This window comes from Rhodamnia argentea, chromosome 4, assembly GCF_020921035.1.
Source record: "Rhodamnia argentea isolate NSW1041297 chromosome 4, ASM2092103v1, whole genome shotgun sequence".
Lineage (NCBI taxonomy): Eukaryota > Viridiplantae > Streptophyta > Magnoliopsida > Myrtales > Myrtaceae > Rhodamnia > Rhodamnia argentea.
In genome coordinates, this window is record NC_063153.1 from 15,912,736 (window position 1) to 15,931,857 (window position 19,122).

The window sequence follows — 19,122 nt, forward strand, 5'->3', positions numbered from 1 at the left end:
TACACCCCTTCGAACATGACAACTAGAACGGACATGCCGGGCCTCCCGGTAAAACCCGATTTGAATCCGGGGTAGAATTCCCAGGGCAGATCCCTGTATATACCAACAGTCAGATATCCAGCCCCACTCACTGCATTTCTCAACTGGCGCACTGGATTCACATCTTTCAACTCAAAGCTCACCAACTTCGAGGGAGTGTAGATCAGCATGTCGTCACGAAACGGCATCAATGGCGCTCCCCCGGGCTCTTGCTCCCAATCACCATTATAAAAGGAAACCTCTTTCTTCAATTTCAATACTCTGTTCCTATCCAGATTCAGTTCAACAGCAGACGACAAATAACTGCTACATTGCTGTTCAATTTCCGCAATGCGGCCATATGTATAAACTGCGTTCGTCGGGCGCATAGCATCCTCGTAATTAGAAGCAACTGAGCCTAAGAATTGCAGCAAGATCCAAAGAAAAAGACCAGAGGAAAGCTTTCCTCTTTATCATACGCCTCTATTTCTAACAAGGGCCACAAGGCAATGAATGAGAAGTTACAAGCCCAAGAATCTTCACCAACCCCGCACACAAGAACAGGAGAGGAAATCAAAGACAGGAGATCTAGGATAAAGTCCAAAACTTTCCAAAGTTCGAGCTGAGCATGCACTTGCGTGGAATTACTATCTTCTCCTCCGCTTGAACTCTATCCATAATCAACAGGAGCTTTTTGATGAACAAAACCATGGGAAAGGTCTCGAATTGCACAGCTCTCCAAAATAAAAACTTGCATGACATCAAGCACAAGTAAAGAAAATCACATTTCCTGGAGTCGAAGTCAACCGTCGTAGTTTTGGGCATCTATTGGGCTTCGCATGTGGGCCCATCGGGCCACAACATGTTGGGCCGCGTAAGGCCCAGTTACCGGAGATGAAAGGCCCACATAAATTAGAGAATCCTCAAAATTGGACTAATTCTGTAGGAATCATATCTGAGGAAAGTTTCGAATGTATATCTATGAGGAAAGTTGTCTACAGCGAGAACAAAATAACGAAATTATTCATGATAAACCCTGCAATAATAAAAATAAAAATAAAAACTAAGAGAAATTACGAAATTCGAAATAAATTAAGAAACGATAGAAGGGCTGAAGTAGTGCAAACTACTAGAGCGCCAAAATCAAAAGGCAACATAACTCCATAAAAAAAAAAAAATTTAAAAATAGCCTGTCTAAACAACAATACCGCTTGGATTTGATTTTGTTCCAGCCTTGTTTATTAAGCCTAAGTAGACTTGTGAAGCGAGTGGACCGGGTAGAAAATGGATTGACCCAAATAGACTCATTAACATGTTTTGACTTATTTTCATTCAAAATCTAGTTACCCATACCTACATATCCAACGCATATTCTGTAAAACACTTTCATATTTAACTCAATCTAGGAAAACTCGTACCAAAATTGAGATGTGAGTGCGGAACGTGTGAGCGCGAGATCAAATAATGGCGAGAGAGAACGGAAAAAGAGAGTTATAGAGGTAGGTTGGATCTTTGTAAGTTTCTATGATCCATGTAAAAGAGAATTAACCCATTTATGACAATTTATTGAATAAAATCAATTGATATAACAACTCAACCCATCATATAATGGTTAAAAAAACTAATTTATGACCCATTTTAACATGTCGAGACTTAAAGTTATTCGTACCATTTCGAAACCTCTTCACGACCATGATGTCCTCGCCTCTTCATTCATGATCGTCCAAGAGTTAATCCCAATACTAAAATAGTGAGATTGGTACTTTTTCAGAATGGTTTGCAAATAAATTCCGTGCCAAACTTTATCGGCTTCAAGAATCACTCACAACTCGTCACATTAACAGCTTGTAGATCCAATTAGTTTACAAATTTATTCGTACATAATTTCATCGATTAATGGCTTCGAATTAGGGTTTCTGTGCGCACCCGAGAGAGATAGAGAGAGGACGTCGACAAGATGAAGACGAACTTAGCAAAGTGCCTACACGTTTATATATTCCGTCGTTCACTGGCGACCACTTTCAAACAAGCCTAAGGAAGCATGGAATCCCCCCATAAAGTCGCCATCAGAATCGTACGATAACACAGAAATTTTTCCCACGATAGGCATAAAGAATCGGCCTCTCGAAGAATATCAAGAAGACATCGCATGAGCTCCGCCTTCTGTTCGACCGGGCAGCGGCTGACACCTTACGTGCCGAATCGTTTCAACAGTGGAAGAGAATTTTCTTTTTTATATCAGGTACTCTGTGTTGACACTAGCGACAACAATAGGTCAAAACTTCAAACCCTTGTTTAAATTTTGTGTAGACGCATGTTGTTCTTTTCTATGTAGTTGAAAGAAAAGTGGGGTTGTCTTGAAGAAGACTTATACAAGTGTTTTTGTCCTTTTTCCCTCCAATTCAGAGAAATTCGTCTTTTGGTAAGAGGCCGACCAAAGCGATTCTAATTCCATCCTCCACTGCCTTGGCTTCAGATGCTGAATTTTTTTTTTTTTAATCCTTATCTTTTTGGTCAAACATTGTGCAAAGGCAAGTGCTTGAAGAAAAGGGTCGATCGTATGGAGCTCCAATTGCATTAGCACGCTACGGGAGACCCTCAACTCCAACCAGTTGGATTTGGGTGGGAAACCGAAAGAATTAATCGGGCAAGCTCGATCGCGCAAATGATTTTTCTACGCTCTAAAATAAGAAGATAAATGGATAAGTATATCGGAAGACCCGATACTTTTGGCGAGAGCGCAGATGAGAATTAGCTTTAGGTTTTGATCCGTCGGCGATTAGAAAGAGCGGCTTCTTCGGCTCTTTTAGTAAGAAATTCCGCATTTCTATGAGGCTTAGTGTTTAAGGATGATACAAGTACATGTATGGAAAGAACATGTTAAATGTTTGGCTCTTGACCCGCCAAAGTGGCATATTTGCCGGTGCTTGTTTGAAGGGCCACTCATTTAGGGTTTTAGTTTTGCACCTTACCAGAAAACTGCGGGGTAAATTACCGGAGGATCATATGGGCCCAATATTTACCTCACTTGATATGTGCTTTCTTATTACTAAGGGTTAATATCACAAAAAATCCAAAACTAGTATACATATGATAAATTTACCTCAAACTATTTTTTTAATCGCAAAAAATCCTAAACCGATATACTTGTGACAATTTTACCCTAAACCGATACATCTTTAACAAATTTACGTTTCGTTAGTTTTTGTTAAATCTAACCGTTAAAATACTAAGTTGTATGATACGTGGCAATTGACAGGTGTACTAGCTTGAGATTTTTACCATTTATTTGTCACATACGTATCGGTTTGAAATTTTTTGTGGTATTAACCCAATTTGGAGGAGGATAAATTTCTTACGGGTATACTAGTTTGGGTTTTTTCATGATCAAAAAAATTATTTTAGTGTAAATCTATTACGGGTGTACCAGTATATGATTTTTGGTGGTAAAAAAAAAATAGTTTAGGGTAAATTTATCACGACCGTACCAATTTGGGATTTTTTGTAATAAAAAAAATAGATTTTGGTAAATTTATCACGGATGTACCAGTTTAAGGTTTTTTTTTTTTTATGGTATTAACACTATTACTAAACTATGTTGGTTGGAGGGATTCAGAGAGAAGTCAAGGAATTGAAGAGATGATTTTGTAGATCACTTCATTTGTTTTATTCGGGTGAAAGTAGAGAAAATGTATTGAGAGCTTCTTGAATCCCTCTTATAATCTCTTTAGTTAATTAATGAGTTGGAAATCACTCAAAAATGTGAGATAATTCAAAATGATAAGCATTATTTCTCTTCCCATCTAATCACTCCTAGTAAACACAACATAAGCTTAATCACTTCAAAGCAAAAATGTTGTCACTTGTTCTAGTCCAACGCCTCCACCAAACCCTAGCTCCCACCCAATACACTGTTAGGATTCGGGCATAACCACAACAAAAATAAAGAGTAGCAAGAAAGAGAAAGCGAGACTTAAATGTCTATCCCGATTTACCCTTAAACTATTGCTACATTCAATAGAGGACTTCACTATAATTAGCACCCCACACCCTTGGTGTCCAGGAGGCGTTGCCCAAACTATTAATAAAATATGGTGTTAAACTATAAAACCCCTACAATGTCTAAAGATCACTGCCTCCTTGATACCCCGCCGAAATGGCTCCCTGGACTCTCGCCCGATCATCGAGGAGCGGGATCGGGATTCACGTGCTTTCCTATCGACAGAGAGTATGAACCCTACCCCAACATACGCGCCTTTCTTTTCTTCCTCATCACTTCATTCAGAAAATAATGTCAAGATAAACTCGTAATTCACAAGTGTGGGGTAATCGAAAAGGAGAAGTGAACACAAGCCACAAAGTATCATCTCATTAAGATAATTCTCAAGAATCCAAATAATTCAATCCCCCCTACAGCTAGCCGTCAATAGAAAAAAAAATCTAAAAAATTCTGATGCTCCAATTGGGAATCTAATCCAAAATGTGGGTGCATGGAATTTAGCAGAACCATTGAAAGAGTTTCTCATCCTCATCACCATCAGCATCAATCAACCCAAATAAATAAAAAGATAGAATTTTCTGAGCTTGATGATGGATTCTTTGTTGAAACCTCACCGCCCGTAAATGTACTCATCATAGTTTTAGCTTTCCGTAAAGCCCTGGAATATCTCATTTAAATGCAACATAAAGGCAATGTCAGTCCATTCCCCTCTCCTTTTCTCTTTGTTCTTCTTCCCCTCTCTCTCTCTCCCCCCCTTTCTTTTTTAAGTATAAAATCGTATTCCCACTTTGTCAAGACCAAGTTGGACGGAATTTTTCGAATTTTGAACTCGTGATCTTTTACGGAGAAACCCTAATTTATTAGTGGATTCACGAGAATTGGAATCTTGACGTTTTTTCCTTTCTTTCTTTCACTCGTGTCAAACGTTAGTCGTAATTCCGTTTGATCGACATCAATCTCCTCAAGCATAAACGATTGGTCATTGCCTTCTTTGAATTGCGGATGATTATTATATAAGGCAGAATTTAATAGATGATTTGTATATGAGAAATGTCTCCTTCTCGAGGACTAGGTGCCGACAAGAAACTCGAATATTAGGTTAGAAATGAAATGATCTTGATTATCTAACTAAAAATCTTGACCTAATTTTTTTTTTAGCCAAAAAAAAAAAATGAAAGACCGAATTAACGATGTAGCATTTTGGGAGTCACAAATGTTGTCACTCCTTTATTTCATTCGTGAAGTGGAAGTCTTTATTCCTATTCTGGTCTCTGATCCCCACTAAGAAAGTGTGCAAGAAACCCTAATAATTTATTTGACACTTTTTAAGTTATGAGAAAAAGAGGTAAAAAGTTTTGAACCAAATTTATACATAGGTTCCTCCGTCAATCATGTTTGCGTATAGAGGAACTACTTTTGTCTTTAAATTTTTGTTGAAAAACAATACGAGACTAGGACCAAGAATTCAATTATTTTAGATGCTTGTACATACACGTACGTGCCATGAATTAATAGTCGGTTTTTTTTTTTTGTTGGTTTGTCTGATCACGAACTCTCCTCTCTCTCTCTCTCTCTCGACTTTTGCTCTGTCGTATTAATAATCGGTTTTGACTTTGCAATTTTTGAGAAATTTCGAAAGTGAACTGTGTCCTACTCCGAAAGTAGAGGCATAAAAAGAAACTAACATCAAAATACCCATAAAAAGAAAAGAATGAAATTGATTTGTACCACGAAGCCAATATTGAAAAAAGGTTTTCAACCCATTTTTTCTCTTACCTGTCATCCACATCTCGTTAAAATATACGATGATAAGATATTATCGGGTATGGTGGATGATACATGATATTTAAACCAGGCCAATTTACAGACAAGTTAAGTATATGCTAAAATTACCAACCATGTTCCAAATTTTTCAGAGTAAGCCTTCCTCAATTATTGCAACCACTTGAAATTAGTATATAAAAATAAGTAAATCTTAAAGTTCTCGTTGTGTACAAGATAGTTGTTTTTCCAGAATTATCAACTCCATACACTTCAATCCTCGTATGTCTTAAAGCTTAGAACTTTGATGCACTTTGAGTCCTTCCCCAATCAGACCAAAAGTTACAAAATGGCAGTTCAGAACTGAAAACAAACGAAATTCACAAGTAGTAGGACATGCCCCATAATTTCGACATGATGATTGCGATCGTGTGGCTGCGACCGTCGTACCATTTACGACATATTCGAACATGTTTTTCAAACCATAGATGGGTCTAGCAAAGACTAAAGTCCCCACTGATCTGGTGGTCCATTCGAGCCATCAACCCGCCACCAATTGCGGCGGCCATCTTCAACTTCCACTTAGCAAAAACACCCAGTTCCGTTTTTCAGTTGCTGGAGTTTCCCGGCACAAACCTCGGTGTCGATTTTCCACAAGAATGTCCCCAGAAAACAACAAAACAGAAGCTGAAAAAAATCAAACAAATAACAACGGGAAGGAAGGAAGGGGGAATATTCCCACCCGAATTTTGCTTCCAGACAAAAGGGATATTCAGAAGGACGATATGGGGGAATATAAAGACACGTGTCACGAGGGGAATCTCTTTTACGACTCTCTCACTCTAACCCTAGAGAGAGAAAGAGAGAGAATCAATGGAAAATGAGGGAAACGGAAGGGTTGGAGGCTTGTACGAGAAGAGTGGTGATGGAAAGCGACCAACCATCATAATTGCTGCTCAGGGAATTTGATGCACTTCTCCTCCCCCTCCTTTTGCCTTTGCCTTTATCTTTCGTTCGAAAGGCGCGTGTGTTGCGTTCCTCGTTCTCGACTTAACCCTAAAACCAGAGAAAAGGGTAAAAAAAAACAAAAAGAAGAGATTAAAGGGAAAAAATCAAAGCGGAAAAGAAGTTTTAGGTTCTGTAAAAAGAGATGAGTTACTGTCGCTGCATGTGAGTTAGGTTTGGGGCCTTATGCTCGAGCGGGTTGAGATTACTGTCCCCGATCGAATGTCGGGTTCAACTGGTCATTCCTCGGTTCCTAAGCCTCTTTGGTATACATGAACATGTATGTATGCGTACGTGCAGGATTTGGATGTAGAGATCTCGTGGTAATTCACGACCCTTTTACTTCCCTCCGAACCATTTCATGATTTAACCCATGTGCATATCTTGTTGGAACGTATGCTTTATATCACGTAGTTCTACTAAAGGTTGTGAGATCCTATACATCGATTGACGTCATACTTTTCCTTAGGATAGGAAGAGTGAGACGATTTTTCCTCCCTATGGATCGATTTATTATCCTCATTTATATTTAGGGTAGCAATGAGTTTGTTGACAATAGAGTAAAACCGGCCGGACTCATATGAGTAGGACGGTGCGATTTATGAAAGAATGATGTTGTCAATTCTTATATTGGATACTTAAACACATCAATTGTTATTAATTTGTAAACCAACTTATACTTGTATATCAAACATTATGCAGTAGACGAGTCAATAAACTATCTTTGGCTTGCTTGGTCTACATAGATTAACGAATTCATTAGCGCATAGTCAAGATTATATTCAGATAATATGCAGGTATTTCCCTCAGAACCAATCGAGATCCAGGGATATATTCCCAAAGCCAAAATGTCAAGCACACCCTAAAGAAGACACCTTTAGAATGCAGCAAAATACTTCATGAAAATACAACCAACAAGCCCTAAACCCTAGCTTATGCCAACACATCCAACACAATATTATAATCACTAAAGTATTAGCAGAAGAATCTTTGTTACCTTCCTACCCACTTCATTAAAGCTAGTAGCAGAAGAAGATTCCCGGTTCTTAGCCCCCCTTTATTATTCTTTTTTAGGAGATGATTCTTTATTTAAACTTTTCTTTGCTTGGACCTTTAAGCTTTTTTTTTTTTCGTGTGTGTGCTGTGGGTGCGTTCCCTTAATTCAGAGTCGTAGAATTGGAACTAAGATATTCCTTCCTTGAAAGACAATATATTATTCTTTATGGTGAATGTTTCATGCAGATTAGATATTCTCTCTTTCTCTCTCTCTCTCTCTCTCTCTCTGAATGCACTCAAATTTAGAACAATCATGCAAACTTTTGAACCCTAAAAAGAAAGTTGCATAGGGGATTGATACATAGCACTATTCGAGTATATATACGTATATCTTTGTGTGAATATTAATATGGGTAACAAGACATAATGGATATATAGTATATGCTAAGCTAGCTCCCTCCAAAGGACATCTATGTACATAAATAAATGATAATCATGGTAGAATCATCCATAATAGTATACATATCATTAGGAAAGGAAAAGAGAAGGCATTTTGCGAGGACAGCATGTAAGTACTACTTCACGTTACACGTGTCCAACATCCGATGCCTAACTTTGCAGCATTTAATCTTCGACCTAGGTCATTTTGAACCTCAACCATGACACCGACCCATCTTTTTTCTTCTTAAAACGTTGAACTTTATACGTGTTGGCGCGTGGATATATGCATCATTTTTTTTTTTTGCGAAATCCCTACATTAGCCATGGAAACCTAATGGCTTTCATGGGATTACAATCATCGAGCCGGAAACAGATTGATCGGAATGCCTCATGATCAATGTAAAACGAGGAGGGTTATGGGGATCAAGCTAGGAATGTATACAGTTTTTACTTTGGAGGGATTCGTAGGTAAGAAGAGGGACCAAAAGACAAAAGGAAAGCCACAACAACAAAAAAATTGGAAAAAGAGAGAAGGGAAAGCAAAATGAAGGACAGCAGGGGCGAGGAAGAAGAAGAAGAAGAAGAAGAATCATCTTTTGTTTTTGTGATTTTGAATTCGTACAAAAGAGAGGTTCTCCCAAGAAAAGGGAAATGACCAGGAGGGCCTGAAGCACATGACTCCTCCCTCTCCCTCTCTCTGGTGTCAGAAGCCCTTTGATTCTTTCTCTTTCTCTCTCTGTCTCTATATCTCAGAAAGACCAACCTCAGCCCATTTTCCATCTCTCAACTTTCCTTTGCCCCTTTGGTTTTTTTTTTTCTTTGCAAGAAGTTACCATCCCCCCCTCGCTTTATCTCTCCTCGCTTTTCCTTTTCCCATCTCTCTCTCTCTCTCTCTCTCTCTCTCTGTGAGGGAAGAACCCTACTTTATTCCCTTGAACTCACCCCCTAAAAGAGAGGTGATCCTCTCTCGATCCTCCTTGTGTTCGCAAACCTACACCATCTCTCTTTTCCTTCCCCCCCTCTCTCTCTCTCTCTATCTATCTCATCATCATCATCTCAAACCTCAGAAAGGGAAGAGTAGTCCATACACACCCTTTTGCCCTTGTTTGTTCCTACACCCCCACAAACACACCCGAATAGCTAATTCTTATTCTTTATCATAGGACCGTCCGAGGACAGAGCACAGTGCAGTCGATACCAGCATCGTTTCGTAACTGTTAGTGCTTCGAGTGCGTGTCTCGAGAACTTAGCCATGGCTTCTCCTTCTGAACTGACCCTAGAGTGCAAGCCCCAGAGTTACTCCATGCTCCTGAAGTCGTTGGGCGACCACGCCGCCGCCGACCAGACCCAGAGGCTCGAGGACTTCCTCGCCCGCCTCGAGGAGGAGCGCCTCAAGATCGACGCCTTCAAGCGCGAGCTCCCGCTCTGCATGCAGCTCCTCGCCAATGGTATTATCCACGTACACATCTCAACATTAATTTCAAAGAGAGGAAAAAAAAAAAAAAGATTATCGTTTAATCGTTGCATGCATATTCACGTTCCATGGTTTTGAGTGCCAATCTTTTGACCTTTTCCTTTTTTTGGGGGGGCTTTTCTTTTCATTTTATTGAAGTTAGAGATTGGCTTTCTGGGGGTGAACTAATACTTTCCTTTTCGCTTGTTTCTATGTATATAATCCAAAGTTGAAGATATTCTAAATTTTCTTAATCCTTTTGCCAATATGTATGGCCGTGTTCAGACATGACAAAGTAGGGTTTTTTCTTATGATTTGTTTAGTTTCCTTTGTCATAATTTATTTCATCGATCGAAATTTCGAACCTTTTTTTTTTCTTTTTTTGTTGGCGTTGCAGCTGTAGAAGCATCAAAGCAGCAGCTTCAAGCCTACAGAGCAAATCAAGGACCAAGGCCGGTTCTTGAAGAATTCATACCAATGAAAAACTCATCATCTGAAGGCTCCGAGAAGACGCCAAACCTATCCGATAAGGCAAACTGGATGACATCCGCTCAACTATGGAGCCAAACAAGCAACGATAACCCCAACAAGCAACAACCATCGGCGCCTAAAGAAACCGAAATTGGCTTCACTGTTAGCCCGAAGCTCGGCTTGGACAACAAACAGAGGAACGGGGGAGCCTTCCTTCCGTTCTCCAAGGAGCGCAACGGGTCGTGCCCAAGCCCGAGCTTGAGGGCTCTCCCTGAGCTTGCTCTCGGCTCACCCGAGAAAGAGATGGAAGACAAGAAGTATCCGGAAGCTGAGAACGGCAACGGAGTCTCGTGCTCGAGGAGAGACAGTTGCGGCAAAATCGGTAATGGCGCCGCGGCGAACGAAGTGGGAAAAGGAGTCACGAGCTCCACAGAATTGCAGATTCCGGCGGCAGCTAATGTTTCCGCTGCTAATACGACGACCACGAATGGCCAGACTCATAGAAAGGCGAGGCGGTGCTGGTCGCCGGACTTGCACCGAAGATTTGTAAATGCCCTACAGATGCTTGGCGGCTCTCAAGGTACTACAGGAATCTCATCATGAACATTCATGTATTTGGATATTGCAGGTGAAAAACCCTAGCTGGCTAAAAATTTGACATTTACGTTCAAGTTTTTTTGTTTTTTTGGTTGGTTCCTCTTTCACATAAAAAACTATGTTTCATCTAAGAACGGTCTCAGAACATTGGGCTGTTACCTGCACGGTCAGCAACTCCATCATTACAGTCAAACCACCATGAGTCTCTTTCCATGCATCATTGTTGCAATCATTAATTTAAGGAGTGGGCCTAATGTCTTTTTCTGTGTCTGTGGTTCATGAACAAGCAGTGGCCACCCCAAAGCAAATCAGGGAGCTGATGAAGGTTGACGGTTTGACTAATGATGAAGTTAAAAGCCATCTCCAGGTACCTCTCTCTCTCTCTCTCTCTCTCTCTCCCTCTCAGACATGCCAAACCTGTGATAAGACAAGACTTTTCCTATATCCAACTGACAACCTCAGAGGGAGACACAGAAACATTTGTACTGGAATTCAAACTGACATCTGAAGAAGAAGCACGGCAGCTTGACCCATCTTTTCTTCTCTCCTTTTTCTTGGTTGGTGAACACAGAAATACAGGCTCCACACCAGACGACCCAGCCCAAGCCCACAATCAGCCGGCGCCGCCGCACCGCAGCTGGTGGTCCTAAGTGGCATCTTGATGCCGCCTGATTACGCGACGGCCGCGGCCGCCGCTGCCGCGCATGGCGGCACTCAACCGCTGTATGGCGCCCACCCGAATGCCCATGCGTCGCCCCACTACTGCACCCCTCTGGCCATGCCGCAGGAATTCTACTCCGCCACGGCAGCTCACCACGAGGTGGTGCACCACCACCCCCTCCATGGTCACCACCACCACCACCAGATTCAAGTTTACAAGGGGACGTCTCATCCCCAACCACAAAGCTCACCGGAGTCCGGGATGAGGGGTGGCGGCGGGGATGGCCAGTCGGAGAGCATCGAGGACGGCAAGTCCGAGAGCAGCAGCTGGAAGGGTGACAGTGGTGATCACGTCAACGGCGGAGACCAAAGGAAGGGATTGCTCACCATGAGAGATAACAACAATGAGGAGAGTAATGGAAGTGAGATTACTCTCAAGTTCTATGACAAATAAAATTTTCATGTAAGGCTCTTTAGGGTTTCATTTTTTTTTTCATATCAAGATTATTTTTTTTTGGGTTTTTAATTTTTATTGTTGTTTTTATTATTCTGATTTTTATGTGCAAATATCTAGAGAGGGATAAAAAAAAAAAAAGGAGGGCGCATAATGGCAAAAAAGGGCGCGCTTGTCATGTTTCCTTGATATGTCTCATGTCCTTTTGGGAAGAAAATTGAAAGATTGTATTTATATGGACGCTTTGGCATTTTGTGCTATTGTCTCGTTACTTTCGGTTTATTTACTTATTTGCCACTATATAGAAAGATGAACTTCCAAATTAAAATTTATTGACCCACAACCCCAAGAGAATAGCAACTTAGGAGTTGGGACCGCAATTTGATGGAATATTAAGTGGATGATGCTGGTACGAGGTGAGTAGAAAAAGGGCTCCAGTGTAAAGAGCTAATATGCCTTGGATGATCCACATATCAAGGTCAAGGGATAATCAACACATTGAACTATCCATGTGACTAAGAGCCCTCATAGCTCTGGCACAACGACGTAATTATCAGGAGTGCGCTCTACCACCGCTATGTCAAAAGCAAGAGCGTACTCTATATCTTACGAAACAAAAACATATCAAGTATAGTTTCTTTAACCTCTTTTGATAAAATTTCACCTGGTTGAGCAAAAGGAGTTTTTCCAACTAAAACTAGTTGAGTTTAGAAATCGAAAGCATGGTCTTTCGGCTTGACCAAGAAAAAGATTACCCTCGATAGAAAAATCCTATTTACACGAAAAAAAAATCGGAATAATGACAGGTTTTTTTTTTCTTTTCATGAAATGAATAATCGAGGGTTAACATGAAGTTTCAAAAGGTAAAAGCCTTAAAATGACCAATTTCGAATTAATTAGCCTTTGGCACGATTCAACAAAATTTGATGAAGGGAAAATTAAAAGGGAGGCTCTTCAAAAGAAGAGACACCGAAAGAAAAGAGCTTTTTCTCTTTGCTTGGATTTCTTTTCCAGCAGCTTAGACTCAGAAAAACACAAACTTAATTTAAATTTTTTTTCTTTCGAAGCACAAGACTAAGTTCACTTTCCTCCTCATCCCTTTGCCTTTCTTTTCCTTCTTCTTTAGTTTGATCCAAACAGTGCCTTTACCTAAGCTTTGGAGTTGTAGCATTCACACCTTGAGCCGATGATAAAAGCTAAAGTGCACATTCCCCAATTTAATTGATACAGAAATAGGGAAATGTATTAAAACAAAAAAAGAGGTCACAAACCTATTACATCGATACCGATTCTATCATAAATTTGTGATTAGACTAATTTAGTTTTAGACCTATTGCACTTGTGCAATTGAGTTAATCCGGTCTATTTTGGTTAGAAATCGGCGACGTGGATGATGGCCTTCTTATGTTACACAGTCGGAGCCGGCGTGGATATATTTTTTAATGATATTCTATTTTTTTTATATCACTTTCTTCTAATTTTTTTAATTTTTAATTTTTGTTCTTTTTATTTTATTTTTTGTTGAGGGTCGGGACGCATTCGCTGTGTTTGGGCTAGGCGAGGGCCCCACTCACCTAGTGCTGACAAGGGTTTCTGAGGCGCCCTTGCTGGCCTTAGCAACAAAAATTAAGAATAGGAAAGAAAAAAACCAAAAATATATACATAGAAGATTCGTGAAATTATTGAATTATTATTAAAAAATGACCACGTTAGTGGTGACGTTCACGTCAGTGCTACCGTTACATCAACGATTTCCTATCAAAATTGATAGAATATACTCAATTGGTATCACTCCAAAAATGCTTAGGATTAAATTGATCAAATTAAATGGTTTAAGACTAAATTGGTACAATGCAATAGGTTTAGAAATTTTCTGGCACTTTTCCCCTCACAGAAAGATAAATATATCTTGGTATTACATAAATTGCCCTTCTTACGGTTCTATTGCCTAAACATAGCTATGTTTTTATAGGGACTAAAACGTCCTTTCAACGGGATACTTACATTTTATTTGACAGTTTCTTCTTCGAGAAAGGAGCTGACTCTCCTAATTTGTTTTTGTTGTGACGACATCTCATCAATAAATGCAAGTTTCGTTCGATTTTTACTCTTTTGAAATTACGACCACCAACCTCGTTCCGACATTGGGCACTGGGCTCACATTTCCCAATCCCATTTGAGCCCAAGAACATAGACCCGTTTGTCCTAATTCCGGGCCTCCCATCTCTAGACTTATCTTAAGTAGCTAATCCAAAAACTTGCCCTCTTCTTAATTGTCACCGCAATTAGGAATTTAAACATTTTCCGGAGTCGATTCGATCTAGAATTTAGATTATTTTTATGGGAGATGATTACATAATTAGCGCATACCGGATTATCAGTTGGGAATTCCCCAAAAAAAAGGGAAAGGAAAGGAAAAATAAAAACCCGATTGTATCGACTTCAAGTTATAGCCTACTAAGGTTTTTTTTTTTTTATATATGTATTTGGTAGATCACGTATGATGATCTTTAGAATGTCGTCCTTGATGCGCGGCAATACGTGCTTGTAAAAACAAGTTTAAATAAACTCATTTTGTAGTAATCCGAGACGAAATCACGATTTCATTGGTGAACCAGTGCCCGTTATTCAACGACGAAATGAATAAGTTTACGAGTTTGAATGTACTAATCAAGGTACCGTATTTCAAGGCTCGAGCACTGTAGGAGAGATGGACATGGCAATTGGCGAATCAGTCGAGAATCACTCCGTCCAAAAGCGCCCTTGGTCATTCGACGTGGCATTTCCACGTCGGCTGAGAATCCACACCGTCTGCTTGCTTACCTGGATCCTTCGTGACTGTTCATCACCGTCATATTTCTCCTTGCAACCTCCGTTACCGGAGGTGCTCGAGCTCAAACCTAGGTCGCACGGCCTCGAATGTGAGGTCGTGCGCGCCAACACACTCTGGAAAATACCGGTATTTCACATCTTAGTCAAGTAACTGGATTTGATTGCCATGGAGTGAGTGACCTGGTCACGTACACCGGGTGAAATGTTTTGCGCCGACGGGGCGGCGGCGGCGGCGGCAGCGGTGGCGATGATGTTGGTGAAGACAACCAGACACACGTTTGTGGGGGGATGAGGGCTTTCTGTTCTGAAAATTCACCGCAGCATCTTTAGCGATGAACGTCCCGTCGCTAAAGGCCACCATTTAGGTCGCTGAGAAGCGGCCGAACTGTTTTTTCGTCGGGCAGCAGGGAAAAATCCAGCCAATTACTTTTTAATGACCAAGTTAATTCTAAAGCAAATAATATATTTAAGAAAACATTTATTTCTTGACTTTTTTTTTAATTATTTTTTTACTGCGGGCCCGAGTGGGGCCGTATTGGCTCCCATTTTTTTCAATGATAAAAACATATATGAAATATTATTATGTTTTTTTCTAAAAAAAAAAGGGATAAATTTGTTCTCCCAACACAATATAATGTGATGGATGACTACATAATTAAAGGGATAAGCTCGAAACAATGTGATGGCATAGGACGTACTCAAAAAAAAAAAAACATTACGGAAAAGTTTGCGTTATGTTAAGAAAGTTTGCTCAAAATTCATGATTTGGTGAGAAACTTTAAAGTAATCTTATGTTAAAATAAGTGTAATTGAATGATTGGATCAGTCTTATGATGTTTTTTTTTTTTCTAGTACGATAAAAATCAAATGGAAACAGCAACTATTCTAGGCCACCCTTATCCTCTATATGGGAATCGTTATGTTAGGATGTCCCTTTGTCCGCTTTTTTATTTAAAAACTCTTTAACTGTTAACATTAACATTGCTTTCTCGACCTAAATATAATAATAATAATAATAATAATAATAAACAATAACAGCAGCATCAACTCATTATGGCTCTTGGCCCAGGTAACGTGCTAGGGGGTAAATTACCAAAAAAGTCTTAAATCTATTGCAATTTTATTAATTTAGTTATAAAACCTCCCCTCTTTTTTTTTTCCAATTCAGTCATAAACATTTTGTATTTATGCCAATTTAGTTGATTTGACTTATCGTCACTAACGTGGCGCTATCGGCGCCGATGTGGACTTTCATTTGTCCAAATCTAATTTTAAATACCAATTATGTTACGATAAATTCAAAAAATAAGGAGAGAGAGAGAGAGAGAGAGAGAGAGAGGAGAGAAGAAGAAGAAGAAGAAGAAGAAGAAGAAGAAAGCGGTGAAGCCCTCATCGCCGCTACTCCACCATCATCGGGAAGGGCTGGCAAGGTGACCCTTGCCGACCGCTTGCTTCTCCTTTTTTTTCTTTTTTAAAAATTCCCTTATTTTTTGAATTTAATTTAAATAAATTGATAGTAAAAATCATATTTTGGATTTTTAAAAAAAAAAATACACGTCAACGTTGGCCGGTCAAATGGACTGAATTGACATAAATACAAAAGATTTAGGATTGAATTGACAAAAAAAAGGTTTATGACTAAATTGGTACAATTACAATAAGTTTAGGACTCCTTTTGGGAATTCTCCCATACCCTAGGTGTAGGGGGGATCATAGCAAGAGGGAAGTCTCAGACTATGTTTTTCCGTTATCAAGAAATTGCTAGCATAAAAACATTTCTTTACAAGGACAAGCACAAATCATTAGTACTTGCAATCAAAACTTTAATTTTGTAGAACATACAAGGAAATAAAGGGTTTATTCCCTAAAAAAGCACCAACTTTAGCTCTAATGATGATTCTGGCCTGAACTTTTTTTGTCTCATAAAAAAACACCAACTTTAGGTCCAATGACGATCCTGGCCCAAATTTTTTTTCACCTCATAAAAAAGCACAAACTTTAACTCGAGTCCCAAATCCGGCCCCCTTAATTTGGAACCATTAGTTGTCCAACGTGGCAATTACACATCATCAATAAATCCACGTGACTTGCTTATGTAAATTTAAGACACTATTCATCGTCTTCATAGCACGAAATTTGAAGTTGTTAATTTGCTTCATCTCTAGCATAACTTGAATGACAACGGTTAACCTATTCATTGTCTCCTTCACTTCACCCGTAAGCATCGGTTGTTTAATTGAAATTCGAAGCTATGTATTACTACCCATGGAGAGACGCCATGGATGAGATTGCCAAGCTCACGACTAGAGCCTTCTTTTTTTAACAAGCCCCATCCTATCCCCTCCTCATAGCGGATGAACAACTTCATATTTTGTGCTACGAAGATGATGAATAGCATCTTAAATCCACGTCAACAAGCCGCGTGAATTTATTGATGATGTGGAATTGCAATGTTCGACAACTAATGGTTCCAAATTAAGAGGGCTCGGATTTGGGACTCGAGTTAAAGTTTGTGCTTTTTCATGAGATGAACAAAAGTTTGGGCCAAGAATCGTTATTGGACCTAAAGCTAGTGCTTTTTTATGAGACAAAAAAAAAATGTAGGTCAAAATCGTTATTAGATCTAAAGTTGGTGTTTTTTTAGGGAATTAGCCCAGGAAATAAAAGCATTATCAACCCACCCATCGGGCTGATGGTTTGGCCGTCCTTTCACGGGAGGTCCTGGGTTCATAAACTCTAAAGCGGGGTAGTGTTTTTTCACCGCTGGTTTGAGCCATAGCTAGCCGGCCGTGCGGACACCTCGGTTACCAAAAAAAATAAAATAAATAAAAATAAAAGCATTATCAATTTATCACTACTCTATCTATTAGCTAATGAAAGAAACGCATGAAGCTCCTAGCACACACTTAGGGATATAGCGAAAGGATTCATTGCCTATAGGTTTACAGTTAATTGAAGCTATTAAAGCTTACCAATGATAACTTTCATAGAGGAATAAAACTTAGCATTTACTAATCTACGAAATAACTGTCCAAAACGTCCTACACTTTTTGTATGGTGATTAATTTTGCCATAAACCTTTCAATTTAACCAATTTAGTTTGAAACATTTTAACGATTTTTTCTATAGTCCTTCTAGCAAATTTTAACTGAAAACTTGAATGTCGGTCATCCTACGAGACACGACCAGCACTAATACGAACAATCTTTGCATTTATCAAAAGGTTTAAGACTACATTAGGACTACATTGGAAGAAAAAAAAAAGTCAATTCATTTCATGACTGCCAACCTTGAGTTTATCCACATTGAACGACAATCTCTATTAGCATATTTTAAATACGATGCTACTTTTTTTTTTTTTTTTGTGGTGCTATTCAAAGAAGATTTTCATTTCGTTGTATGAGACTTTTTCGATAAAAACAATAAATTATGTCCAAACGAAGGCGAAGAGGTAAGTTTTTTCTTTTCTGTTTTTTTTTTGTCTTGGAATACACCAAAGGTGACAAAATTTTGAAGTGCGTCGACTTAGTTGTCTTAAATGGCCGTATTATACGAAATGTGATATTTTTTATGGATCCACTACCAATTGTTCTAAAATCTTAAGCTATTAGATGAATACGTGTTTTAATATGTAATTACCCTAACACGTATTAGGTTTAACCAAGGTCACAAAACCAAAATTTCATCGATTAAGGTTTGACTTAAGGCGAAATTTGTGAGGAATTTTCCAATAGAATTATCAAAATAATCATAAATATATTGCAATTGTGTTAATTTAGTCATACATCTTTTTTATTTATTTATTTTGTACCGATTCAATCCATCCAGCCAATTTTCGACTGAAAATCGTTAGCTGCATGCCGGCCATCTTTACGTAGTACTATCTGTGATGAGATGGATATTTTTTAATGATATTTTAATATTTCTATAAAATATATATATATTTTTTTTCTTTCCTCCTTTCTCTAGTCGGTCGCCGGCATGATGCCATGCACTAACCCCGAAGTAATTTGGCAGATAAACATATGAATCACACGAGACTTCGACTTCAACTCCAACATCCTAATCAATCAAGACTTTCCACCATTGTCGACACACACAGCACTTCGACAAAGGAGAAGGAAGAAGCACAGAAAAGCCTTAGAGAGAGAAGCCAGCTTTGTAGAGAGAGAGAGAGAGAGAGAGAGAGAGTGATCGTGGAGGCATATGGTATCCACATGCATGACCCCTCCACGTCTCGAGCTGGGCCCTTCGCCATAGATGACGGGTCTCTCTCTCTCTCTCTCTCTCTCTCTCTCTCTCTACAGTAAAAAAAAAGAAAAAAGAGGAGGGAAAGGTCTGCGTCACCACCGGCACAGGAAATCATTAATTGACCCGAAGAAGAAGAGGGGAGGGATGGTGGCGTCGCTTTCGACCCGTGTGGGGAGCGACTGA

The 19,122-nt window shown here is 39.3% G+C and overlaps 1 protein-coding gene across 1 annotated transcript; it reads left to right on the forward strand.

Moving 5' to 3' along the window:
* The first annotated feature begins 9,166 nt into the window (after positions 1-9,166).
* LOC115757006 (myb family transcription factor EFM) lies at positions 9,167-12,087 on the forward strand. Its single transcript, XM_030697057.2, has 4 exons — positions 9,167-9,669; positions 10,072-10,725; positions 11,033-11,109; positions 11,314-12,087. The coding sequence occupies exons 1-4, from the start codon at positions 9,474-9,476 to the stop codon at positions 11,854-11,856; spliced, it is 1,470 nt and encodes a 489-aa protein (XP_030552917.1). The 5' UTR covers positions 9,167-9,473; the 3' UTR covers positions 11,857-12,087.
* The last annotated feature ends 7,035 nt before the right edge of the window (positions 12,088-19,122 follow it).